The sequence below is a fragment of the Trachypithecus francoisi genome, unplaced genomic scaffold, assembly GCF_009764315.1.
Source record: "Trachypithecus francoisi isolate TF-2019V2 unplaced genomic scaffold, Tfra_2.0 Lachesis_group0, whole genome shotgun sequence".
In the NCBI taxonomy this organism is placed as follows: Eukaryota; Metazoa; Chordata; class Mammalia; order Primates; family Cercopithecidae; genus Trachypithecus; species Trachypithecus francoisi.
This window is the reverse complement of record NW_022681453.1, coordinates 16,134,485-16,160,433: the sequence shown is the minus strand read 5'-3', so window position 1 is coordinate 16,160,433 and position 25,949 is coordinate 16,134,485. Positions and strand designations below refer to the sequence as shown.

General features: G+C 49.8%; 2 protein-coding genes across 7 annotated transcripts; both read right to left on the bottom strand.

Annotated features, from left to right (window-relative positions):
- Window position 1: 1 nt before the first annotated feature.
- Window positions 2–25,949, bottom strand: ATRIP (ATR interacting protein). 6 transcript variants are annotated; one of them, XR_004435984.1, is made up of 14 exons: window positions 25,583–25,938; window positions 21,648–21,781; window positions 17,001–17,171; window positions 14,484–14,602; window positions 10,458–10,615; window positions 8,322–8,417; window positions 7,861–7,990; window positions 6,979–7,668; window positions 3,919–4,055; window positions 3,668–3,759; window positions 3,142–3,222; window positions 2,718–2,970; window positions 1,476–2,319; window positions 2–723 (listed from the first exon to the last, which is right to left on the bottom strand). XR_004435984.1 is itself a non-coding variant. In XM_033206209.1 (14 exons), coding segments are annotated over exons 1-14 (2,346 nt in total). In that variant the 5' UTR covers window positions 25,830–25,942; the 3' UTR covers window positions 2,159–2,318. The 6 variants fall into 6 exon arrangements, 5 of the variants coding, with proteins under 5 accessions (XP_033062119.1, XP_033062092.1, XP_033062099.1 ...); XM_033206209.1 differs by lacking the exon at window positions 2–723 and adding an exon at window positions 2,416–2,452 and having other exon boundaries at window positions 2,159–2,319; window positions 25,583–25,942; XM_033206228.1 differs by lacking the exon at window positions 2–723 and having other exon boundaries at window positions 2,127–2,319; window positions 25,880–25,949.
- TREX1 (three prime repair exonuclease 1) lies at window positions 141–1,605 on the bottom strand. The gene is made up of 2 exons (XM_033206294.1): window positions 1,476–1,605; window positions 141–1,157 (listed from the first exon to the last, which is right to left on the bottom strand). Exon 2 carries the CDS (start codon window positions 1,130–1,132, stop codon window positions 188–190), a length of 945 nt encoding a protein of 314 aa, XP_033062185.1. The 5' UTR covers window positions 1,133–1,157; window positions 1,476–1,605; the 3' UTR covers window positions 141–187.

The window sequence follows — 25,949 nt, the reverse complement described above, 5'->3', positions numbered from 1 at the left end:
CCCTACTTTTATTGAGCTCAGATAGTTGATCATCCTGCTAGGGAAAGTGAGGGACAAACACTATGCCCTCCTCCCCAGGTCCCTGAGTGTGGGCAGAGGTCTGGGTTGCCAAGAAGGGTAGGAGCCAAGTGACTACTCAGTGCTGGAGGAGGGGGGGGTCTTTATTCATCAGATTTTCCTTCTTGGCCTACTCCCCAGGTGCAGCCAGGGATAGTCCATACAGTGTGGCCACTGCCAAGGTCAGGACGGCCAGTAGACCCAGTGGTGCCAGTATCCCCTCCCTGGGTAGGGCTCCAGGGTCCTTCACTGGAGGAAGATCCTTGGGTCGCCTTCTCTCTCCAAGGCTGGGACTAGTGTTCCTGGTTGTGGCCAGGTGTGCAGTGGCTGTAACAGCAGATGGTCTTGGCTTGGTCCCAGCAGAGGCTGTGACCCCATACATGGGCCTGATGGTGCTGAAGGGCCTGGCGTGAGCATCCACCCACCGCAGCAGGGCCTGTGGTCTCCACTGACAGATGCTGAGCAGGGCCAGGACATCACCCTCAGCCGTGTGCGAGTCCGGAGGGGACTGCCCATACAGGCGTGTGTAGATGCTGCCTAGGCTGTAGCTCTTCCTTGGGCCATGTTCTGAGGGGCTGCCTGCTCGCTCCACGGCCTTCAGCGCAGTGATGCTATCCACACAGAAGGCACCATCCAGAGCACTGGTGAGGCCCAGCATAGCCAGCTCTGCTTGGAGCAGGGGGAAGTCATAGCGGTCACCATTGTGTGCCACCAGGCACCAGGGCTGTGGCTGGCGCCGCAGGAAGGCTAGGAGCAGGTTGGCCAGGTTGTCATCGAAGCATTGACGCCCATGCGCTGCCAGCACAGCTGTGCTCAGACCTGTGATCTCGCTGGCTGCAGGGCTACAGGCTTTTCCCGGAGCCACGCACAGGGAGAGCTTGTCCACCACACGCGGTGGTGGAGGAACTGTGGGAGGTGGTCCCTGAGAGGTGGGGGGGCTCTCCAGGACACATCTGTGGACAGCCAGCAGGCACAGCTCCGTAACCTTGGGCTGGGAGAAGGGCAAGCCAGTGGCCTCCATGTCGAAAAAGATGAGGGTCTGCATGGGCCCCGGGGGCAGGGCCTTCGAGCCCATGGTTGGGTAGGACCTGTCGCTGAGCCTGGGGAGGAGCATGGGGTGGGTGTGTGAGTGCCCAGTGTTAAGATCCGAAGGGGAGGGAGTGGGGTAGGGGGTGGGCAGAAGCACATCTCAGGCCTTCCCTGCACAATCCTGCCCTGTCTGTGAGCTCCAGGGCCCATTTTCAGGCAGGAAGTTGGAGAGGGTGGGGTGGTTTCCTTAGTGGGACCAGCATATTCGACTGTTTGAGAGGGCTCCCTCTTCACATGACTTGGCCCCTCCTCTAGTGCCCCCTTAGTCTGGGGTCGGGGAACCCATGGCCCTCCTGCCCTGCGCCATCCCCTTGGGGAGCCACACTTACCGTAGCAGGCAGGCAGGCAGTAGTGACTTGGCTGCACACTCTCCCCGCGGCTCTCGCTGGCAGCAGTGGCGGGAAGTGAAACTTCGTGTGGGCCCGCCTACAGGCCCACGTGAGCCAGGCCTGCCCTGCTCGTCAGCCTGTCTGGTCTGTCCCTCTCGCCAACATCCGTCCCCCCAACCCCCACTTCCCCGCCCCCAGGGGACCCCAGAAGCCTTCTAAGATCCACAGCTGTGGCCTGCTGGTGGCACAATGCACCGGGCCATCACACCAGTGACAGGCAGCTGGAAGGACCAGGGCAGTGGCGCCAGACCAGCTCCCGGTGTTACACACTGCTGGGAGCTCCTGCTGCAGCCCTTTCGTGCCCACCTGTGGGTCCTACTTTTCCAGGCTTTCCTGGTTTAGGCCTGGGCCAACAGCCACCTCCTTCCCTGCCACACAATGGTTTCTTCCCATGGCCCCAGCCCAAAGCAATGACTCAGGGCAATTCCACAGGCAGGGCAGGGCTCCTTCCTCAAGGCAGATCGGTTACCATGGAGACTGGGGCTCAGCAGCAGCCAAGGACAGGAAGAAGGATGCCAGCCACCCAAGGTCCCGGTCCCGCTCCACCCCTTCCACTCTGCCAAACAGATCAGACTCAGGAAACAAGGCCAGCCGGTTCTCTGGGCAGTTCCTGCTGGTCACTGCTTTAATCAGTTGATGTGGTAAGGAAAGGAACGGTGCTGGTGCCACCATGTGGCTGGACGCTCAGGGCCTCAGCCACACTCCAACTCAGGGCCTCAGCCACACTCCAACTCGGGGTCGTCCACATCGGTTTCTGTGGCACAGAGGTCATCCAGGGCTGCCTCTGAGATAAAAGGGAGAGATTCCTGGTGAGGGCCCAAAGGTGCCAGGGCCTAGGGCAGGTCCCACCTCTCCTCCCCCAACGCCCGCATGAACTAACCAGTCCCTTCCAGACCCAGGCCTTGCTCCCTCAGCTACTGCAAACAAAGTGATACAAAAGCAATTCAGACATGGATATTTCTGGAAAAACTCTGACTCTGCCAGGCACATTCAACAGATAGGAGCAAAAGGCAGCCCAATATGCTTGGAGAACTGGGGCAGAAGATAAAGAAAATGGCCCCAGTGCTGGAACAGGCTGTAGTGGGCAAGGGCCTGCTGAGGGGATGCCCAGGAATATGAGTTGTTGGGGAACCTCAGGAAGAAGCCCTGGGGGCTGGGCGGGAGGGCCTCTGGCAGGCTCACCTTCACAGTCGGTCACATCAGGAAGCCCGCGGATGAGCATGCTGACCCCTGGCATCACCTGGTCATACTGATGCAGGACCTCCACGCAGTGCATTATGAAGAGCTTGTCCTTCTGGGACAGGCCATGCAGCAGCAGCACCGTGTCCCGCAGACAGCGCACTGTCCGCCTCTGCTGGTCAGTCCTTGGGGGCCCACTTGCCCTCCGCACTGTCAGCCACTGTCTGTGCAACATCACCGTGAGCGCTCTGACCACCTGGGAGAGAGGGGGCACAGGCTGAGGTCTGCTGCCACCATGGCCTGCACCCTAACAATCCATTCAGCCTAGCCACCTCAGGTGAGGGGGTTTGCAGTGGGGTCTACAGTCCTTGCACAGAGCCCCCTTACCACCCACAGAACTGCCAGCTGTTGGCCCCTGCCCACTCACCTCTACATTACACTGGCAGTTGGAGCCAGTGACTAGGGGCAAGGGGCTCTGCACACCAAGCTTAGCCAGGAGCCACACCACCTAGAACAAGAACAGATCAGCTCCATCCTGGGCAGAAGGAGACCAGTCCCTGTGAGGGCTTTCTCAAGTTTCTGTAAGAGTTCACTTGCTTCAGCAACTGCTTGTCTGCACAAATGGGGTCCAAGAAGTGGTGTGGGACCTTCCCAGGGCAGACCCAGGACGAGCACCCATGTCCCACCAGCAACCCACCTGCCTCCAGCCCCCCATCCTGTCCCCAAGCCCCAAAGCCAGGACAGGTTCAGTCATCAGGCAACTCTGCCAAGTCCTGTCTGCATTGCATCTGTGTACTGCACAGCCCCCAAACTGAGTTTACCTCTTTAGCTGCTTGATACAGTCATTACTAAAATGAACTAAAGCTCCTTTTCTCCCCAGTGGAAAGAGGAGATTCTGTTGGTTCTTAGGATGGGGTGGGGACAGTGTCCAGAAGGGGCTCTGGAGTTTTTACCTCTTGTTCCAGCTGGAGCCATTGTGTCTCTGAGGCCACTCTGTCAGGCCGTGATGTGATGTACATGTACAGCAGCAGCAGGAGGCAGTCTTCTGAAAAGGACAGTGCACCTCTCACTCAGGGTGCCCTTTCTCATGAAGAGCTTGGGCTACATGCTGCAAAAGCCCTCCGAGGCCCTTGACCCTGTCCCCACCCCAACAATTCCCTTGATCTGCAGGAGCAGTCCAGATGCCCACCCCACCCTGCTTTACCTGAGTGGGAACAGAGCTGAGGTGCCAACTGGTCGTGGTCCGCCAGGAGGGAGAGGAGCTCAACAGCCAGCAGCACGCCAGGCAGGGGTGTCTCTGGGCTGAGGCACTTTGGCAGCACTTGGAACACACACTGGAACCTAAAAGACAAGGACCCAGAGAGACGTGACACTCCCCAACCACAGCTTCATAACCTACCCTCACATTCCACTAGAGGTAACAGAAAATTGAGCAAGACAGTATGAACAGGCGAGCTGGTTCAGCCAGACCTGGGCGTCAGTGCTGGCCTGACCTCCACGTACTTGCTATGAAACTTGTTTCATGTGAACAAGCGGGCACTTCCACTGCAAGACTGCTGCAGCTGACAGGACAGGCCCTCGTCTGGCATAGCATCGCCCAGGAAGTGGGATGACCTCCTGGACCTGGGATGCCTGGCTTCCACATGCTCCCAAACAGGGATGCAGGTCCTAACTTAGGTGGGAGAGAAATGTTCTGTGCCCACAGAAGGACCGGCCAGGGCTCCAGAAGTGACAAACATGGACTTGGCTATAGTTGGATCTTACGAGACCTCTTGCAGGGCAAGAAAAACCATTTTCTCTACTTGTTAGAAAACGTATCTGCTGCCAGTAGGAGAATGTGCCTACTGTGGGGTGTGCAGGAGGGAGGGGTTCTGGGCACACTGCCACAGGTCTCAGGGGCAAAAGGAAAGCTATTACCAAGAAACCAAGCCCCAAGGCAACTGCTGCTGTTTGCTAAACGCACATAGCCTGGAGGAGCATGGTGGACTGGCCTAGTGGGTGGAGAGAAGAGCAATTCTGAAACACCCTGTGGGGACTGGCCAGGTGTGTACCCCTTCAGACATCTGCAGTTTCTGAGCACAGAAGGTCAAGATATCCCTCAGTATGTCCTTAGGAAGCAAGGTCTCACTATGTGGGGTGAACTCACTTTAGGACAAATCCTGCACAGCAGACAAAAAGTTCAATGCTTTTTAGCTGCCAGGGTATGCAGACCTTTGCGGGAAGCTGCAATTGAACACTGTTACCTGGTTTCATTACTGGGCTGTAAGAGGCCCAATATCTGCCACTTGCAGAAGGTATTGCAAGGAAAATCCACCTTTATATACAACACAGTGGTTTCCAAGTTATTTTTTGATAGCGTAATAACTTTTTTTTTTGAAACGGAGTCTCGCTCTGCTGCCCAGGCTGGAGTACAGTGGCGTGATCTCAGCTCACTGAAACCTCTGTCTCCAGGGTTCAAGCGATTCTCCTGCCTCAGCCTCCCGAGTAGCTGGGACTACAGGTGCCTGCCACTACGCCCAACTAATTTTTTGTATTTTTAGTAGAGATGGGGTTTCACCGTGTTAGCCAGGATGGTCTCAATCTCCCGACCTCATGATCTACCCGCCTCAGCTTCCCAAAGTGCTGGAATTACAGGCGTGAGCTATCACGCCTGGCCCATAAGAACCTTTTTAAATGAAATTTTATGAAGAGTCCCAGTACGTGAAATAGATAAGCGCCCAGCCATGGCTGTGTTTTGAATGTCCCTGTGGACAAGCTCAACAGGAATGGAATAATAGTGTGTCTACCACCAGCAAAAACATGGTTTCTGGGATTCTTTTTTTTGAGATAGGGTCTCACTCTATCACCTAGGCTGGAGTGCAGTAGCATGGTCATAGCTCACTGCCACCATGCCTAGCTAATTAAAAAAAAAAAAAATTGTAGAGATGGAGTCTCGCTTTGTTGCCCATGCTGGTCTCAAACTCCTGGGCTTAAGTAATCCTCCCACCTTGGCCTCCAAAAGTGCTGAGATTACAGGCAGGGGCCACTGTGCCCAGCCTGGGATTCATTCATTTAACAATTATTAAACAAATAACCAAGGCTGGGCCTGGTGGCTCACACCTATAATCCCAGCACTTTGGGAGGCCAAGGCGGGTGGATCACTTGAGGTCAGGCATTTGAGACCAGCCTGGCCAGCATGGTGAAACTCTGTCTCTACTAAAAATACAAAAATTAGCCAGGCGTGGTGGCAGGCACCTGTAATCCCAGCTTCTCAGGAGGCTGAGGCAGGAGAACTGCTTGAACCTGGGAGATGGAGGTTGCAGTGAGCCGAGATCACACCATTGCACTCCAACCTGGGCAACAAGAGTGAAACTTCGTCTCAAAACAAAACCAAAAACAAACAAAACAGCCACTATGAGCTGGGCCCCTGCTGGGCACTTGAGTGCTGGGTCTGCCTGATCCCATTGTCCACACCATACTGCGGTGCTGTGTCCAGCTCTGAGTACCACCTTTAGCATGGGCCAGACCAACCAAAAATATTCAGATGGAAACAGATCAGGAAACAGCAGTGCTGAGCTCAGAGATGAGATGGTTTCAGATATATTCAGCCAGTGGAATCATTCCAACATAGAAACTGGCCCTTTGGTAGAGTGCTGAGAGGGAGACTGGATTACTGGATGAGGGGGTGGGCTGGCTGTGTTCACAGTTCTCCCCAATCTTGTGGCTCTGGAATCCCAAGGGAGGAATTTATGATCAGTGTTCATTCGCTAGGTTCACTGTAATACTACTACCCACAAACCGGAAGAGGAACAGGCCACCCCAGATGCATGCTAAAGATGGGCACAATGACAGGCAGAGACTCCAGCAAGGTCAGCCTGTGGGCCGCAGATCCTCCCCACATCCTCTGCTTCCTTAGGGAACCCACTGAACTTCAACGTGCTTGTGATATATGGTCTTCACCTTACCCACATCTCAGGTTCAGAGGCCCCTTGTCTTAGCCCTTGTTCTGGGACAGGGCCCTCCTCCACAGAGGTTAGCAGCCTCCTTTAATCATGTGTGCCTTCTGCTTACCTGTTGTTCAGAGGCAGAATTAAACCAAATAAACCACTTCCTTGGTTCTTCCATTTGGTCCCACTTCCCATCACTTCAGAACTCCCTGAACCAGGCCTTAGAACTAACTAGTGTAGGTAAGTCAAGATGTGAGCAAAGTACAAGAGACACAGGTTAGACCTTAACAGGTCAAGTGAGACCCACAAAAAATCATGACTCCTATGCTGCTTTATACCTGGGCAAGAAATCAGAGGAAGTGTTTTCGGCTAATTTCACCAAAACCTTAAGGCACTGGGTCAGGACACTGGCTTGAAGGTGACCTATTGCTGCAGAAGAGAAAGCCAACAGGTGAAGAAGCATCTTCAACAGTGGGTGCTGTCCTTGGTCGTCAGCAACCCCCCTTGGGGCTGAGGTCATATCTCCATCACTAAACCTGTGAACCAGGCTCCCATTTCCTTCCCCAGCAGCAGAATCTGCCCCAACTGGTGACAGTAATAGGGAGACCACTGCTCCGCTGTGGCACACCAGGTGCTGAAGAATGCTAAGTGCAGTCACAGAGAAGCCTTCCAGGATGCACACTGAGTCCTCAGGGTTGGTCTCTACCCCAGAGCTCACACGGGAGGAATGTGTCGGTAAGTCCCCAGGTGCTCCGCTTCTCTTAGCAGCTGCCAAGTCCTGCAGGGCCTGGCAGTGTAAGCCGATGAAGAACTGTACAAGGGGGAGGAAATGCACGGCTCCAGGAAGCTGGCAGAGTGGGAAGGCCCTTCTGCCTCCCTCTGCTGGGTCTCCATCATGTGAGCACTCATTCCTAGCAACCAGATTCAGTCCAGTGAATGCCAGGTTCTGTGCTTCTCTCAGGGCTGAGAGGGAAAATGACCCATCCTGAGAACCTGTGGTCCTGAGGCCTGACATTCCAGCCAAGGTACTGGCAACAAACACAAAGAAAAATAGGTAAGTGTGGGATGGAGATAAGGTCAAGGGCCCCAAACAGCTTGCCTGCCAAATTCTCCAGGCTCCCTGCCCTTCCCACAGACTTCCCAGGCTGGCCAGGGCCAGAAAGGAATTTGCTTCCAGGAAGCTCCTTCCCAAACAAGCTTTCCAGGAGTCTTATGCTTACCTGCCAAACCCTGGTGGCTGCGGAGGGGTGCCAGCAGGAGACTCAGAACTACTACTCAGGAGGTGGCACAGGCTTAGGGATGACCCTGGGATCAAAGGCTGCTTCAGGAGCAGGTTTATCAAAATGGAACCTGTAGAAGACAAGGTGACTCTAGAAGGTTCTGACATGGGAGATCTTTTCTGTGGCCTCAGAAGGAAACAGTAAGGACTCTTTGGATGCCAACTGTCCTCTAAGTTGCCACTAAGCCCCAGGAAGATGCCTGTGGGTGTGGAAGGCTCTGGGACATACCTGCCTTTGGCCCTTTCCACTTTATAAAGTCTTCTGCTTAAGCCACATACTTTGACTTCCCTGGACTCCCTGAAGGACTGCCCAGGGCGCCGGTTCTCAGAGGCCTGGGCAATTCTTCTGCATATCACTCAGAGCCATGCAGGCCCCTGTAGGAGAAGCAGGGATTCTGGTACCTTGAGTGTTTGATCTCTGTCTCCAGCTGTCAACAAAGCTTTTCTGGGCCTCTTCTTGTTTTATGGAGTCACCTCTCAGACTGTGGGTCTTACTATCTGAAATGTGATAAAATGTAAATCAAAATTTGAGCACAAAAGCATGGGCATATTAGAAACTTTTACATGCAATGAGTTTAAAACACAGGCTGTTCTACTTCCTCGATCTTGGATCAAACAAGAGCCAAAGCAGCTCAAAAGCTCTGCATTTTTTAACCTTTCTTATGTAAAACAGGAACTCATACAAGGACAGGAAAAGAAAATCAAGCTGTTTGCCACACTCAAAATGAGGCCGTTAGATAAAACAGTAACCACTAACATTGACATGGTGCTTGTTATGTGCTAGATACTGTTCTAAGAGCTTTGCACACATCAGCCCATTTGTTCCTCAGTGACCCTACAAGTAGTTATCATTAGCTCTGTTTTACATATAGGGAAACTGAGGTACAGAGATTAAAGGACTTGCCCAAATTACATAAGCCAGTAAGTAGCATTACTGGGACTCACATCCAGGCTACTGGGCTCTACTGCCTGCTTACAACACTACTGTACACTGCCACTTTAGCTGCTAGATTCCAAAAATGTAAGTGGGCTGCAGTTTCTTAGAAGTGTGTGATGGCCAAGGATTTGAAAGGTTGATGGTAGGCCGGACACGGTGGCTCAAGCCTGTAATCCCAGCACTTTGGGAGGCCGAGACGGGCGGATCACAAGGTCAGGAGATCGAGACCATCCTGGCTAACACGGTGAAACCCCGTCTCTACTAAAAATACAAAAAACTAGCCGGGCGAGGTGGCGGGCGCCTGTAGTCCCAGCTACTGGGGAGGCTGAGGCAGGAGAATGGCGTGAACCCGGGAGGCGGAGCTTGCAGTGAGCCGAGATTGCGCCACTGCACTCCAGTCTGGGCGACAGAGCGAGACTCCGCCTCAAAAAAAAAAAAAAGAAAGGTTGATGGTAAAAAGAGGGTCAATGTATCTGATTTATAAGATACACTGACATAGCAGTCTGAAAACCTACTGATGTTAGATTGTCTCTCTCTAAAAAACAGCAGCATCCCCTCAACCTGGACTGAGTTATAAAAACTCAAAAGCTGGACTGCAAAAGGAAAACAGAGGCTGGGCATGGTGGCTCATGCCTGTAATCCCAGCACTTTGGGCGGCTGAGGTAGGTGGATCACGAGGTCATGAAATTGAGCCCATCCACGCCAACATGGTGAAACCCATCTCTACTAAAAATACAGAAATTAGCTGGGCATGGTGGTGCGCACCTGTAGTCCCAGCTACTTGGGAGGCTGAGGCAGAAGAATCACTTGAACACGGGAGGCAGAGGTTGCAGTGAGCCGAGATCACGTCACTGCACTCCAGCCTGGTGACAGAGTGAGACTCCACCTCAAAGAAAAAAAAAAAAAAAGAAAAGAAAAACAGGTTCCTGCATACTACTGATGGTTTAAAAATATGCCCACAACCATGATGGCAGGTGCCTGTAATCCCAGCTACTCGGGAGGCTGAGGCTGGAGAATTGCTTGAACCCGGGAGGCGGAAGCTGCAGTGAGTCGAGATCGTGCCATTGCACTCCAGCTTGAGTGGGTAACAGAGTGAGACTCTGTCTCCAAACAAACAAACAAACAAACAAAGCCCACAAATGCTTTGATACACCTCCCTTCAAAAGGTATAGCTTAGTTTCCCCTCCTTGAATGAAGCCCAGACTCAGTGATTTGCTTCTAACAAACAGAATGTGGCAGAGGTGATGCTGTGTGACTTCTGAGGCTAGGCCACAAAAGGATAGCTTCTGCCTGGCTCTCTCTCTCTCTGGATTTGCTGGCTTTAGAGGAAGCCACCCACCAGGTTATGAGGATACCCTGTATCCATGTGCAGAGGCCCATGTGGCAAGGAATTACACTGCCAGTCATGTGAGTGAGCCATCTTGAAATAGATCCTCCAGCTTAAGACAAGCTTTCAGTGATTCCAGTCCCTGCAGAGATTGTCCCCACTGTGCCCTGTCAGAATTGCTGATCACAGAAATTGGGAGAAAATAAATAATAATTGTTTTAAGCCACAAATTTGGGTAGTTTGTTATACAGCAATAGATGACTTATGGACTTACCCTCTCTGCCCACCAGAGGCTTGTATCCTGACTCTGTCTGGCAGGGGTGGGGAAGGGACATGTTAGCACTAAAAGACTCCTTTGTAGGAAAAGATGTTTTTCCAAATTGTGGAGAACATGCTTCTGGCTTTATAACCACAGAAGGGTTTTTCCTAGGACTGGAAAAAGTTAACTATGAAAGCAAAGTAATGATTCTACTAAAACAATTCAAAATACCTGGTTACAAAATTTCTAACAAACTTTAAACTTTTCATATCTAGGTGTTTTAACCAAAGGTTTTATCTATTATGTCTACCATTCTTTGTCAGGGGAGCAGTGCAAAATTCCAGGCATTTGGTTTTCTTTTTTAAAAATATTTTTAAATTTTAATTTCTCTATAGAGATGGGGTTTCGCTAAGTTACCCAGGCTGGTCTGGAACTCCTGAGCTCGAGTGATCCACCCACTTTGGCCTCCCAAAGTGCTGGGATTACAGGCGTGATCCACCGTTACTGGCCAATTCCAGGCATTTTGATCCAAATCGTTGAAAAAGTCTTTTACTCATTTTCATATTTTTCTAATCATCCAAAAATATAATATTAGCCAAAATTCCTTTACTATTCTTTATTATCACTATTTCCAATTCCACCAAAACTTTTTTTTTTTTTTTTGAGACAGAGTCTTGCTCCGTTGCCCAGGCTCCTGAGTAGCTGGGATTATAGGCACACACCAACATGACCAGATAATTTTTTTTTTTTTTTTTTTGGTGAGACAGGGTCTCACTCTGTTGCCCGTGCTGGAGCCCAGTGGCACAATTATGGCTCACTGCGGCCTCGACCTCTTGGGCTCAGTGATCCTCCCACCTCATTCTTCTGAGTAGCACAGGAACTACAGGTATGCAACCACCACATCTGGCTAACTTTTTATTCTTTCTAGAGATAGTTATTTCTAGAGATAGAGTTTCACCATGTTGCCTAGGCTAGTCTTGAACTCATGGGCTCAAATGATCAGTCCACCTCAGCTTCCTAAAATGCTGGGATTACAGGCGTGAGCCACCAGGGCCGGTAATTTTATTTTATTTTATTTTTTAGTAGCAATGGGGTTTTGCTATGTTACCCAGGCTGGTCTCGAACTCCTAGCCTTAAGCAATCTTCCTGCCTTAGCCTCCTCTGTAGCTGGGATTGCCTGTGTAGCTACCATGCCTGGTGCAAAACATCTTTTCAATGTGGAACAAACTTATTTTTTTTTTTTCGGGGACAGAGTCTCGTTCTGTTGCCCAGGCTGGAGTACAGTGGTGTGATCTCTTGGCTCACTGCAACCTCTGCCTCCAGGTTCAAGTGATTCTCCTGCCTTAGCCTCCCAAGTAGCTGGGATTACAGGCGCATGCCACCATGCCCAGCTAATTTTTATATTTTCAGTAGACACAAGGTTTCACCATGTTGGCCAGGTTGGTCTCGAACTCCTGACCTCAAGTGATCTGCCCGCCTCAGCCTCTCAAAGTGTTGGGATTACAGGTGTGAGCCACTGCGCCCAGCCAATGTGGAACAAATGATTTTTTAATAGTCACAAGACTTCCAGGCTGTAATCCCAATAATTTGGGAGGCTGAGGCAGATGGATCACCTGATGTCAGGAGTTCGAGGGCAGCTTGGCCAACATGGTGAAATCCCATCTCTACTTAAAAAAAAATACAAAAAAAACTAGACTGGCATGGTGGTGTGTGCCTGTAATCCCAGCTACTTGGGAGGCTGAGACAGGAGAATCACTTGAACCTGGGAAGTGGAGGTTGCAGTGAGCTGAGATCATGCCACTGCACTCCAACCTGGGCAACAGAGTGAGACTCTGTTTCAAAAAAAAACTTCCAATAGAATGCAAAGAATTTAAATAGAAAAAGGGTTATCAAAATAAGTATCAAAATTTTGATAAACCTATTAAGTATGTTGAAAACTGAGCAACTTCTCAGTGCTAATGTCTTTATGTTAGAGAAGCAGTGTTAATCCTCTGATCTGATCATATAATGCTGAGGTCTTTCTGTTACTGATGTGTGAAGAGGATCCCTTCAGCTCTCTTGTCTTAAGTGGACAATGCAAGGCATGGAGAGTTCAGTTTCACACACTGCCCATTATGAGCAAAGGCAGCAGAGTGTTCAAAACCAGAAGATGCCCTGACACTGTTCAAATCTCAAGGCCGGGCCAGGCACAGTGGCTCATGCTTGTAATCCCAGTAGTTTGGGAGGCCTAGGCTGGCAGATCATTTGAGTCCAGGAGTTCGAGACCAGCCTGGCCATGATGAAACCCCATCTCTAAAAACACAAAAAGTAGCCAGGTGTGGTGGTGCATGCCTGTAATCCCAGCTACTCAGGAGGCTGAGGCAGGAGAATCACTTGAACTCGGAAGGTGAAGACTGTAGTAAGCTGAGATCACACTACTGCACTCCCATCTGACAGAGTGAGACTCCATCTCAAAACAACAACCACAACAACAAAAAACCACAGCAAATTTCAAGGCTGATACTGATAGTGCCAGACATCTCTGTAAGGCAGAGGACAGGACAGATCATTAACAAGTTGAGGCCAGGCACGGTGGCTCATGTCTGTAACTCAGCACTTTAGGAGGCCGAAGTGGGAGGATTGCTTGAGCCCAGGAGTTCAAGATCAACTTGAGCAACGTAGTGAGACCCCGTCTCTGTATAAAAACAAAACAAGGCCGGGCTCGGTGGCTTACGCCTGTAATCCCAGCACCTTGGGAGGCCGAGGCGGGTGGATCACGAGGTCAGGAGTTTGAGATGAGCCTGGCCAACATGGTGAAACCTCATCTCTACTAAAAATACAAAAATTAGCTGGGCGTGGTGGTGTGTGCCTGTAGTCCCAGCTCCTCAGGAGGCTGAGAGGAGAATTTTTTTTTTTTTTTTTTTTTGAGACGAGTCTCGCTCTGTCGCCCAGGCTGGAGTGCAGTGGCCGGATCTCAGCTCACTGCAAGCTCCGCCTCCTGGGTTCACGCCATTCTCCTGCCTCAGCCTCCCGAGTAGCTGGGACTACAGGCGCCCGCCACCTCGCCCGGCTAGTTTTTTGTATTTTTTAGTAGAGACGGGGTTTCACCGTGTTAGCCAGGATGGTCTCGATCTCCTGACCTCGTGATCTGCCCGTCTCGGCCTCCCAAAGTGCTAGGATTACAGGCTTGAGCCACCGCGCCCGGCCGAGGAGAATTTTTTGAACCCAGGAGGTGGAGGTTGCAGTGAGCTTGAGATTGTACCACTGTACTCCAGCTTGGATGACAAAGTGAGACTCTGTCTCAAAAAAAAAGAAAAAGAAAAACAAAAAAGTTGAGCACATCTGACCACAAAGGATGGGGCTGTTGGACAAGGGTCCCCAGACAGCAAATAAGAAAACATATTCCAAGTAGCTGGAACTAAAATACATTCATGCTTGCAACAAAATCAGTTAAACAAATTACATAAAAGTAAAGACTGGCTCACCCCCAAAATTTGGAGATCATTTCTCCAGGTCTGTCTTTCTTTTTTTTTTTTTTTTTGAGACGGAGTCTCGCTCTGTCACCCAGACTGGATCTCAGCTCACTGCAAGCTCCGCCTCCCAGGTTCATGCCATTCTCCTGCATCAGTCTCCTGAATAGCTGGGACTACAGGTACCCGCCACCTCGCCCGGCTAATTTTTTTGTATTTTTAGTAGAGACAGGGTTTCACCGTGGTCTCAATCTCCTGACCTCGTGATCCGCCCGCCTTGGCCTCCCAAAGTGCTGGGATTACAGGCGTGAGCCACTGTGCCCGGCCCATTTTTCCAGGTCTTTCTGGTCCGAAGGAATTATGTTTATAAAGTGCCATACAGCAGCAGCATTTCTAGAGTATGGGCCTTTATGCTGTGATGTCTCAAACCATGCAAGCTTCATCTAAACCACCTCTGAATCCTTCAGGAAAAGAGGATCTCTGTCCCCGTGGCAGGGTCTAAATGACCTTCATTTAGGACCGGCCTGACATTGTTATGCAGATTTTTACTAAATAATGCAAAACTGAACTATCCCTCCAGCACCATCATTACCTGACGTGGGAAACAGAGGGAGCAGCCAGTTTATTTGCACGTTCACTGGTCTGGAGCTTTGTCCTTAATTCATTCATCTCTGCATCTTTAAACTGGAGTTCAGACTGCAATGATTGGAGCTGGAAGGCAAAAGAAATATGCTTGTAGTGGCCCCATCATATACACAAAAACATCTCTGGGCTTCAAAATCACAAGCCAGTAAAAGACAAACAATGAAAAAATACATATGAAAATCTGCTGTGACATAAATGTTCTAAAATATCAAACATTAGTTTTCTTTCTGAAAGACAATATGGTGCTCTAAAAAGATACTGGACTCTAACTATTATAATGGTAGTTTGTGAGGGTTCAAATACCAGCCCTGGCTGGGTGTGGTGGCTCAGGCCTGTAATCCTAAGCATTTTGGGAGGTTGAGGCAGGAGGATCGTTTGAGCCCAGGAGTTCGAGACCAGCCTGGGCAAAATAGCAAGACATTGCCTCTACGAAAAATTTAAAAAATAAAAAAAAGAATTAAATACCAGCCCACCATTTACTAAATGTCTTTGAATTCTAGCTTATTTGAAACATAACATGCCTGTCTTATCATGGTTGGGAGGATTAAGCAGAATGATGAGTGTAAAACACCCAGCACAGAGCTTGGTAAGGTGCTCTATGTCAGCAGTAACATACTGACCTTTATTAACCAAATGCAATGGTGCACAATTCCAGGTCTTCTTCAAAGTTTGGGCAGAGTATTTGGAATAGTTTACCAAGACACTGTGCAGTATAGAGACAACTGCTGCTCTGGCCTGCAGGTACCACAGCCAATAGTAACTGCCATCATTCCCCAAGCACACTCTGTGCCAGGCCCAGCACCAGACACAGTAAGTGCAAGAATGTGTGAGTCTCCCAACAACCTTTCTGGTTATGTTTTGGAACAGATAAGGGAAATGAGCCATGGAGCTTAAGTTATTACCTTGAGATCACCGCTAATGTGTCATGAAGCCTGGATTCAAATTCAGGTTTGTCTGACTGCAAATTCCTTGCTCTTCATCACTTATACAGAAAGTTAACTATTGCAGCTAGTGTTGGGCACAGGTAAGTGCTTAAAGTTTGCTAAGTTTGCTGAATTAAACAATGAGAGAATAAGATCCCATGTCCTTGAGATTGAAGCATGGGGAAGTGCTGAGGGAAAGTTGTGGTGGGTACTGGATACCTATTGTTTTTCTTTCCAGAATAGCATTTTCCTCTCCCTGAGAAACAGGCTGGGCATGGTGGCTCATGCCTGTAATCTCAGCACTTTGGGAGGCCAAGGTGGGAGGACTGTGTGAGCCCAGGAGTTTGAGAACAGCTTGGGGAATATAGTGAAACCCTGTCTGTACCAAAATTTAAAAATTAGCTGTGCCTGGTGGTGTGTGCCTGTAGTTCCAGCTACCTGGGAGGTTGATGGGGGAGGACTGCTTGAGCCTGAGAGGTCAAGGCTGCAGCAAGCTGTGATTGCACCACTGCACTGTAGCCTGGGCAACAGAGTGAAACCCTGGACCTTTTCTCAAAAAAGAAAAAAAAAAAAAAAATTCAGTAATTTCCCTACCTCTGACTATTTTATTAGAATGAGAGCTGTCATTTTTTTGCTTTTGGTTATAGCAATTGGCCAGGGACAGACACAACTCAAGTTAGACCAATCAGAGCCTTTCTCAGAATTTTAAAACTTGCAATGAGGAAGCCTAAGTCTTTTTTTGAGACAGGGTCTCGTTCTGTTGCTCAGGCTAGAGGACAATGGCATGATCGTGGCTTACTGCAGCCTCAACTTCCTGGGCTCAAGCAATTCTCCCACCTCAGCCTCCTGAGTAGCTGGGACTACAGGTACACACCACCATGCCTGGATAATTTTGTTAATTTTTTCTTTTTTTTTTTTTTTTTGTAGAGATGAGGTCTCACCAGTTGCCCAGGCTGGTCTCGAACTTCTGGCTCAAGTGATCCTCTCGCCTCAGCCTCCCAAAGTGCGGGATTGCAGGTGTGGGCCACTGCACGTGGCCCTAAGTCTTAATTCTGCTCTGTATTTACAAAATATGAGCCCAGTAGTTTCTGGAGAATACACCCTCTACCATAATGATAGAGCCTTTTTATAGCATAGAGAATAAAAATGTTCTGGCAAGATTTAAGTCATTTAAGGCCCCAGCACACCCCTGTTCTTCCAAGACTTGGATATGGAAGCCAATACATTTCCTTTTAGCCTAAGCTAGGTCAGTTGAGTTTCTGATCTAGCAAAAGAGCCCTAATGTAAGCCTGTTTCTAGAAATGCTAAGCTAGTTATTCGTTCCTGCCAAGACCAACTACCACAGCAAAATAGAGTTGCACCTAAATCCCTTTCCAAAACATATCCAGACACTGGAAGAAGAGTGCATGGCAATTAGATGATAGCAGAAAGTATTTAAGATAAACAAATGTTGAAATCTCCCTGGAAGATTTACAGGCAACCCTGGTCAAAGGAAATCAGTGGGCAGGCAAAGCTGGTGCAAAACAAATGCTCTGGGTCACCTTTTTGGAGAATTCCTTTTCTTTGTCACTGAGTGCTTGGGTTTTCTCTTGCTCAAGAAGAAAATGTGATCTTCTCTGTTCCTCTAGAACAGATTCCGTCTGATGTAGTGAGTCTCGCAAAATTTTAATTTCTCCATTCTTAATGAGAACTTCTTCTTCCATTACTTTCATCTGTAAATCCCAAATTAATCTCGTGAAAACTTTGTAAAAGAAAACTACTTATGTACTTTGTTTTTTTTTTTTTTTTTTTGAGACGGAGTCTCGCTCTGTCACCCAGGCTAGAGTGCAATGGCACGATTTTGGCTCACTGCAAGCTCCGCCTCCCGGGTTCACGCCATTCTCCTGCCTCAGCCTCCCGAGTAGCTGGACTACAGGCACCCGCCACCACGCCCAGCTCATTTTTTGTTTTATATTTTTAGTAGAGACGGGGTTTCACTGTGTTAGCCAGGATGGTCTTGATCTCCTGACCTCGTGATCCGCCCGCCTCGGCCTCCTAAAGTGCTGGGATTACAGGCGTGAGCCACCGCGCCCGGCCATGTACTTTGTTTTTGTTTGTTTTTTTTTTGAGACAGAGTCTTGCTCTGTCGCCCAGGCTGGAGTGCAGTGGCGCCATCTTGGCTCACTGCAAGCTCCGCCTCCTGGGTTCACGCCATTCTCCTGCCTCAGCCTCCTGAGTAGCTGGGACTACAGGCACCCCGCCACCGCGCCCGGCTAACTTTTTTGTATTTTTTTAGTAGAGACGGGGTTTCATCGTGGTCTCGATCTCCTGACCTCGTGATCCGCCCGCCTCCGCCTTCCAAAGTGCTGGGATTACAGGCGTGAGCCACCGCGCCCGGCTTATGTACTTTGTTTTAACATGTAGTTGGGGAGATGGAGAAAGCACAGGAAAAACATATCCTACAGACAAATGAGTACTCAAAATATATCCACAGCAACCAGATGTCACCATGGTCTGCTAGGCCTGTTCATGGGACAGCTGATACTCATCAAGACAGCTTAAGGATACACTTGTCACTCATGCATGCAGGTTCTTTTTGCCAGGGAGGGGGATTGGGTTGCTTAGGCTGGAATGCTGTGGCACAATCATAGCTCAATGTAACCTCGAACTCCTGGGCTCAAGTGATCCTCTCACCTCAACCTACTGAGTAGCTAGGACTATAAAGCATGTGCCACTAACCTGGCTAATTCTCACTTTTATTTGTAGAGATAGGGTCTCATTGTATTGCCCAGGCTGGTCTTGAACTCCTGGGTTCAAGCGATTCTCTCACCTTGGCCTCCCAAAGTGCTAGCATTACAGGCATGAGCCACCTTGCCTGGTCAGATTCCTTTTCTTTTTTTTGAGACAGAGTCTTGCTCAGTCGCCTAGGCTGGAGTGCAGTGGCGTGATCTCGGCTCACTACAAGCTCCGCCTCCTGGGTTCACGCCATTCTCCTGCCTCAGCCTCCGAGTAGCTGGACTACAGGCACCCGCCACCACGCCCAGCTCATTTTTTGTTTTATATTTTTAGTAGAGACGGGGTTTCACTGTGTTAGCCAGGATGGTCTTGATCTCCTGACCTCGTGATCCGCCCGCCTCGGCCTCCTAAAGTGCTGGGATTACAGGCGTGAGCCACCGCGCCCGGCCATGTACTTTGTTTTTGTTTGTTTTTTTTTTTGAGACAGAGTCTTGCTCTGTCGCCCAGGCTGGAGTGCAGTGGCGCCATCTTGGCTCACTGCAAGCTCCGCCTCCTGGGTTCACGCCATTCTCCTGCCTCAGCCTCCTGAGTAGCTGGACTACAGGCACCCGCCACCACGCCCAGCTCATTTTTTGTTTTATATTTTTAGTAGAGACGGGGTTTCATCGTGGTCTCGATCTCCTGACCTCGTGATCCGCCCGCCTCCGCCTTCCAAAGTGCTGGGATTACAGGCGTGAGCCACCGCGCCCGGCTTATGTACTTTGTTTTAACATGTAGTTGGGGAGATGGAGAAAGCACAGGAAAAACATATCCTACAGACAAATGAGTACTCAAAATATATCCACAGCAACCAGATGTCACCATGGTCTGCTAGGCCTGTTCATGGGACAGCTGATACTCATCAAGACAGCTTAAGGATACACTTGTCACTCATGCATGCAGGTTCTTTTTGCCAGGGAGGGGGATTGGGTTGCTTAGGCTGGAATGCTGTGGCACAATCATAGCTCAATGTAACCTCGAACTCCTGGGCTCAAGTGATCCTCTCACCTCAACCTACTGAGGAGCTAGGACTATAAAGCATGTGCCACTAACCTGGCTAGTTCTCACTTTTATTTGTAGAGATAGGGTCTCATTGTATTGCCCAGGCTGGTCTTGAACTCCTGGGTTCAAGCGATTCTCTCACCTTGGCCTCCCAAAGTGCTAGCATTACAGGCATGAGCCACCTTGCCTGGTCAGATTCCTTTTCTTTTTTTTGAGACAGAGTCTTGCTCAGTCGCCTAGGCTGGAGTGCAGTGGCGTGATCTCGGCTCACTACAAGCTCCACCTCCTGGGTTCACGCCATTCTCCTGCCTCAGCCTCCCGAGTAGCTGGAACTACAGATGCCCATCACTACGCCCGGCTAATTTTTTTGTATTTTTAGTAGAGACGGGGTTTCACCATGTTGGCCTGGATGGTCTCCATCTCCTGACCTCGTGATCCGCCTGTCTCGGCCTCCCAAAGTGCTGGGATTACAGGCGTGAGCCACCGCGCCCGACTTTTTGTTTTTTCTTGAGACGGAGTCTCTCTGTTGTCACCTAGGCTGGAGTGTGATGGCACAATCTCGGCTCACTGCAACCTTCACCTCCTGGGTTCCAGCCTGCCTCAGCCTCCTGAGTAGCTGACCTATTACAGACGCCTGCCACCACGCCCAGCTAATTTTTGTATTTTTAGTAGAGACGGGGTTTCACCATGTTGGCCTGGATGGTCTCCATCTCCTGACCTCGTGATCCGCCTGTCTCGGCCTCCCAAAGTGCTGGGATTACAGGCGTGAGCCACCGCGCCCGACTTTTTGTTTTTTCTTGAGACGGAGTCTCTCTGTTGTCACCTAGGCTGGAGTGTGATGGCACAATCTCGGCTCACTGCAACCTTCACCTCCTGGGTTCCAGCCTGCCTCAGCCTCCTGAGTAGCTGACCTATTACAGGCGCCTGCCACCACGCCCAGCTAATTTTTGTATTTTTTTTTTTTTTTTTTTGAGACGGAGTCTCGCTCTGTCACCCAGGCTAGAGTGCAGTGGCCGGATCTCAGCGCACTGCAAGCTCCACCTCCCGGGTTCACGCCATTCTCCTGCCTCAGCCTCCCAAGTAGCTGGGACTACAGGCGCCCACCACCTCGCCCGGCTAGTTTTTTGTATTTTTTTAGTAGAGACGGGGTTTCACCGTGTTAGCCAGGATGGTCTCGATCTCCTGACCTTGTGATCCGCCCGTCTCGGCCTCCCAAAATGCTGGGATTACAGGCTTGAGCCACCGCGCCCAGCCTAATTTTTGTATTTTTAGTAGAGACAGGTTTTCACCATGTTGGCCAGGCTGGTCTCGAACTCCTGACCTCAGGTGATCCACTGGCCTCGGCCTACCAATGTGCTGGGATTACAGGTGTGAGCCACCATGCCTAGCTGGATTCTTTAGGCTCTAAGAGGCATTAACAATCTGGGTCAGCTGGGTGTGGTAACTCATGTCTGTAATCTCAACACTTTGGGAGGTTGACGCCAGGAGTTTGAGACCAGCCTGGCCAGAATGGTGAAACTCCGTCTCTACTAAAAGTACAAGAATTAGGTGGGCATGGTGGTGCACACCTGTAGTCCCAGCTACTCTGGAAGCTAAGGCATGAAAATCGCTTAAAACCAGAAAGCAGAGGTTGCAGTGAGCCGAGATTGTGTCACCGCACTCCAGCCTGGATGACAGACTCCATCTCAAAAAAAAAAAAATCTGGGTCACATACTTTGCCCAACTAAAATTCCACATTATATTCCTGGTTTTCTTAGGGACCTACAGATGGTGATATGAAGGGTGTCTGCTTTCTTGCAAAGCTGCTAGTGAAAATAGCAACCAATATGAAGTTGTGTTCTTCACATGAAGATATATGCTATAAATTCATCTCAGTACCCTAAGTTTGTATCTCTTTTTGGATCTGGTATACAGTGTTTTTCTTCTTGCCTTTGCCATTAGGAATCTCACGATTTAGTTTCTTTTTTTTTTTTTTTTTGAGACGGAGTCTCGCTCTGTTGCCCGGGCTGGAGTGCAGTGGCCGGATCTCAGCTCACTGCACGCTCCGCCTCCCGGGTTTACGCCATTCTCCTGTCTCAGCCTCCCGAGTAGCTGGGACTACAGACGCCCGCCACCTCGCCTGGCTAGCTTTTTGTATTTTTTTAGTAGAGATGGGGTTTCACCGTGTTAGCCAGGATGGTCTCGATCTCCTGACCTCGTGATCCACCCGTCTCGGCCTCCCAAAGTGCTGGGATTACAGGCTTGAGCCACCGCGCCCAGCCGATTTAGTTTCTTTCAGCCTAAACTTTCTGGCTGTCTTTCCCTAGTCTTCTCCCGTGTCATAGGGATGAATCTAGACACTTGTTTTACAACTTTCGTATATTTTACTGTACATGCTCTTAAACACATAAGTGAATGAATTAGCTACAAAAACAGCAAGTTAAGTCACTTACCTTTTCTTTCAGTTCTTTGTATTGTGCTTGAAGTACCTCTAATTCAAAATTATCTTTAATTGGAACACTTTCTCTGTTTTTCCCTGCTGGATTTTTTGACAAGCCATCTAATAATCTGTAGACCTTATGATCACCTGTAAAAAACAGTTCCATATACATTTCAGGACCCAACATTTTCCCACTTTCACCAGAAAATGCTGAAAATACCCACTTTTTTTTTTTTTTGAAATAGGGTCTTGCTCTGTCACCCAGGCTGGAGTGCAGTGGTGTGATCACTGCTCACTGCCACCCTGACCTCCTGGGTTCAAGTGATCCTCCTGCCTTAGCCTCCTATGTAGCTGTACAGGTATATGCCACCATGCCTGGCTAATTTTTTTTTTTTTTTTGTATTTTAGTAGAGATGGCGTTTCACCATGTTGGCCAGGCTGGTCTTGATTTCCTGTCCTCGTGATCTGCCCGCCTCAGCCTCCCAAAGTGCTGGGATTACAGGTGTGAGCCACTGCGCCCGGCCGCCTGGCTAATTTTAAAATTCTTTTTTTTTTTTTGAGATGGAGTCTCGCTCTGCCGCCCAGGCTGGAGTGCAATGACGGGATCTCAGCTCACTGCAAGCTCCGCCTCCCGGGTTCATGCCATTCTCCTGCCTCAGCCTCCGGAGTAGCTGGGACTACAGGTGCCCGCCACCTCGCCCGGCTAGTTTTTTGTATTTTTTTAGTAGAGACGGGGTTTCACCGTGTTAGCCAGGATGGTCTCGATCTCCTGACCTCATGATCCGCCCGCTTCGGCCTCCCAAAGTGCTGGGATTACAGGCTTGAGCCACCGCGCCCGGCCTAATTTTAAAATTCTTTGTAGAGATGGGGTTTTTTTCCTTATGTTGCCCAGGTTGGTCTTGAATTCCTGGGCTTAAGCAACCCTCCTGCCTTTGCCTCCCGAAGTGCTGGGAAGAATTACTCTTGAAAGCAAAGCAGAGAAAGACCTAGTAAGCAATACAGGTGTTTTTCAACCTAAGAACATGGTTCAAACTCATAAATGATCTTTTTTTTTTTTTGAGACTGAGTCTTGCTCTGTTGCCCAGGTTGGAGTGCAGTGGTGTGATCTCAGCTCACTGCAACCTCCACCTCCCAGGTTCAAGCGATTCTCGTGCCTTAACCTCCTGAGTAGCTGGGATTATAGGGATGTGCTACCAGGCCCAAGTAATTTTTATATTTTTAGTAGAGATGGGGTTTCACCATATTGGCCAACCTGGTCTCAAACTCCTGGCCTCAAGTGATCAGCCCGCGTCAGCCTCCCAAAGTGCTGGGATTACAGGCATGAGTCACCACACCGGCTGAAACTCATAAATGGTCCTTCTAAAAGAACAGATCCTATTACTCTTTCCCTATCCTTCATCCAATTCCAAGAGTGTCATCTAAAGCCTGAGGAGATCTCATTGGCCAGAACTCAATGATCTATTTATTATTCAATAATAGTTACTAACCACATACAATATGCCAGGCATGTTAGGCTCTACAGATAAAATGGCGAGCAAAATTAATACTGTCCTTACATTCACAGAGCTTAAAAGACATTCGACAAATAATCACACAGATAAATGTAAAATTATAACTGTGATTAAGAACTGCAGAACAGAACAAATACAGGAAAGCCTGTAATATGACAGCAATCTGACTTATATGGGATGACTGGAACATTTCCCTAGGGAAGACTTGAAGGAGCTGAGAGCTGAAGGACAAGTAGGAATTAACCAGATGAGTGGAGATGAATGAATGGAAAGTATACTCAATGTACAAAGAAAGAACAATGTATAAAGTTCCTGTATTGTAAAGAAGCAGAGAGAATTCAAAGAAAGTTAGTGTAGCCAGAACCCAGAGAGTGAGAAAGGGCCAAACCAGGCTGGGCCTTGCAGGCCATGTTAAGGATTTTGGTCTTTACACTAGAAGTGGGAAATTATTATTATTATTTTTTTGAGGCGGAGTCTCGCTTTGTCGCCCCGGCTGGAGTGCAGTGGCCGGATCTCAGCTCACTGCAAGCTCTGCCTCCCGGGTTTATGCCATTCTCCTGCCTACAGGGGCCCGCCACCTCGCCCGGCTAGTTTTTGTATTTTTAGTAGAGACGGGGTTTCACCGTGTTAGCCAGGATGGTCTCGATCTGCTGACCTCGTGATCCGCTCATCTCGGCCTCCCAAAGTGCTGGGATTACGGGCTTGAGCCATCGCGCCCGGCCAGAAGTGGGAAATTATTAAAGGGCTTTCATTAGGGGTGTTCATGGCTGGGTATGGTGGCTCACGCCTGTAACCCCAGCACTTTCGGAGGCCGAGGCGGGCGGATCACCTGAGCTCAGGAGTTTGAGACCAGCCTGGCCAACACTGCAAAATCCCATCTCTACCAAAAATACAAAAATTACCTGGGCGTGGTGGCGGGCACAAGTAATCCCAGCTACTCGGGAGGCTGAGGCTACTAGGGAGGTTGAGGCAGAATCGCTTGAACCTGGGAGGTGGAGGCTGCAGTGAGCCAAGATGGCACCACTGCACTTCAGCCTGGGTGACAGAGTGAGACTCCGTCTCAAAAAAAAAAGAAAAAGGCCGGGCGCGGTGGCTCAAGCCTGTAATCCCAGCACTTTGGGAGGCCGAGACGGGCGGATCATGAGGTCAGGAGATCGAGACCATCCTGGCTAACATGGTGAAACCCCGTCTCTACTAAAAATACAAAAAACTAGCCGGGCGACCTGGCGGGCGCCTGTAGTCCCAGCTACTCGGGAGGCTGAGGCAGAATGCCGCGAACCCGGGAGGCGGAGCTTGCAGTGAGCTGAGAACCGGCCACTGCACTCCAGCCTGGGCGACAGAGCGAGACTCCGTCTCAAAAAAAAAAAAAAAAAGAAAAAAAAAAAATAGGGTTGTTTATGTATATGTGTAAGACACAGCCAGATTTGAATTTTGAAAAGATCACTCAGAATGTAATGTGAAGCCTCACTTGTAGGGAGTGAAGACTGGAAATGGGAAACCAATTTAGCAGACTATTGTTCAAGGGAGGACTCATGGCAGCATAGATCAGGCAGTTGGTAGAAGTGATAAGAGTCCAGAGAAGGATTAAGAAGGTAAGCTTGACAGGCTTTGCAAAGAAATTAGATGTAGAGTCAAGGAAAGGCGAAAAGTCGCCTTGTGCCACTGGATGGAGAGTGGTGCTAGTTACTTCCTTGTGGTCATCATTCTCTGAATGTCTGCTTTGCCGGCACCATGCTAGAAATGCTGGAGGAGAACTGGGTTTCCAGGAAATGATCGTGTTGAGTTTAAGGTGCCTTGAGACACCCAAGTACAGGTGCAAGGTGCACTCAAAACCTTTCTCTTTCTGGGAGTCCTCAAGACTTCACTCATTCCTCAACTAGCATGTAAGCTCCATGAAGGACAGTTTTTGTATTTTGTTCATTGTTAGCTCAGTTGCAGTTCCTCACGTATGGGCACCTAGCACAGTTTACTGGTTGTATAAAAGAATAAATTTATTTCATCTCTTGCCTGTGTCAGACTCCTCCCATGCTAACACTGCCCAAGGGAGACAGTGGGCTTCATAAAATCTAAAGCCGCTCAAACTTGTCACAAGAATGGGTCCTCATGCATGGGTAGTGTTGGTTCTGATGGTGGTGGTAGGTGTGTTCCAAGGATCTCTGCTTAGAACCAAGAACCAAGTGGCCTAAACTTTAGAAAATAAAGTAAAATGTCTACTTAGCGTTCTGTGTTTCAAATCTGCTGTATGACCTGGCTAATGCATTTCCCCCTAAAATCAAAGGACCTTCTGGAAGACAACCACTGCTTAAATCAGAGTGTTCCCACATTTTAAAAAGGCGAAAGGGCAGTGCTGGCCGCGAGGTTCCGAAGCCACAGCCATCAAGGCGATCTGGCGCGGTCTGCAACTCCCTCCGAGAAAAAGGCCGCGAGGAGCACTCACTGGACACTTGCTGAGCCGCGGCCGGACACTGGCTCAGGGCCTGTGACGCGAGGGTGTCAAGCTCCTCCAGGTCGTCGGCAGTGAAGTCCCCATGCGCGCCAAACGGGTCGTCAGGGTCCGGGGCAGCGACCGCGGAGAAGCCCCGGGCCCGCTTGCTCGGGGGGTGCCCGGTGCCCGGCGGCGGGCCGGGGCGAGGCGCCGGGGTCTCGCTCCGCCTCTTGCTGCCTGGCGCAGAGGTCCCCGCCATGCTTTCCGCTCACCCCAAGTATCCGACAGCGACAAGCCAGACTCGCCTACCTCCAGGCCCGAGAACTGGACCAACCGCCCGCGCGCCGCGGCTTGCCTACACAGCGAGTGCCCCGCCCCT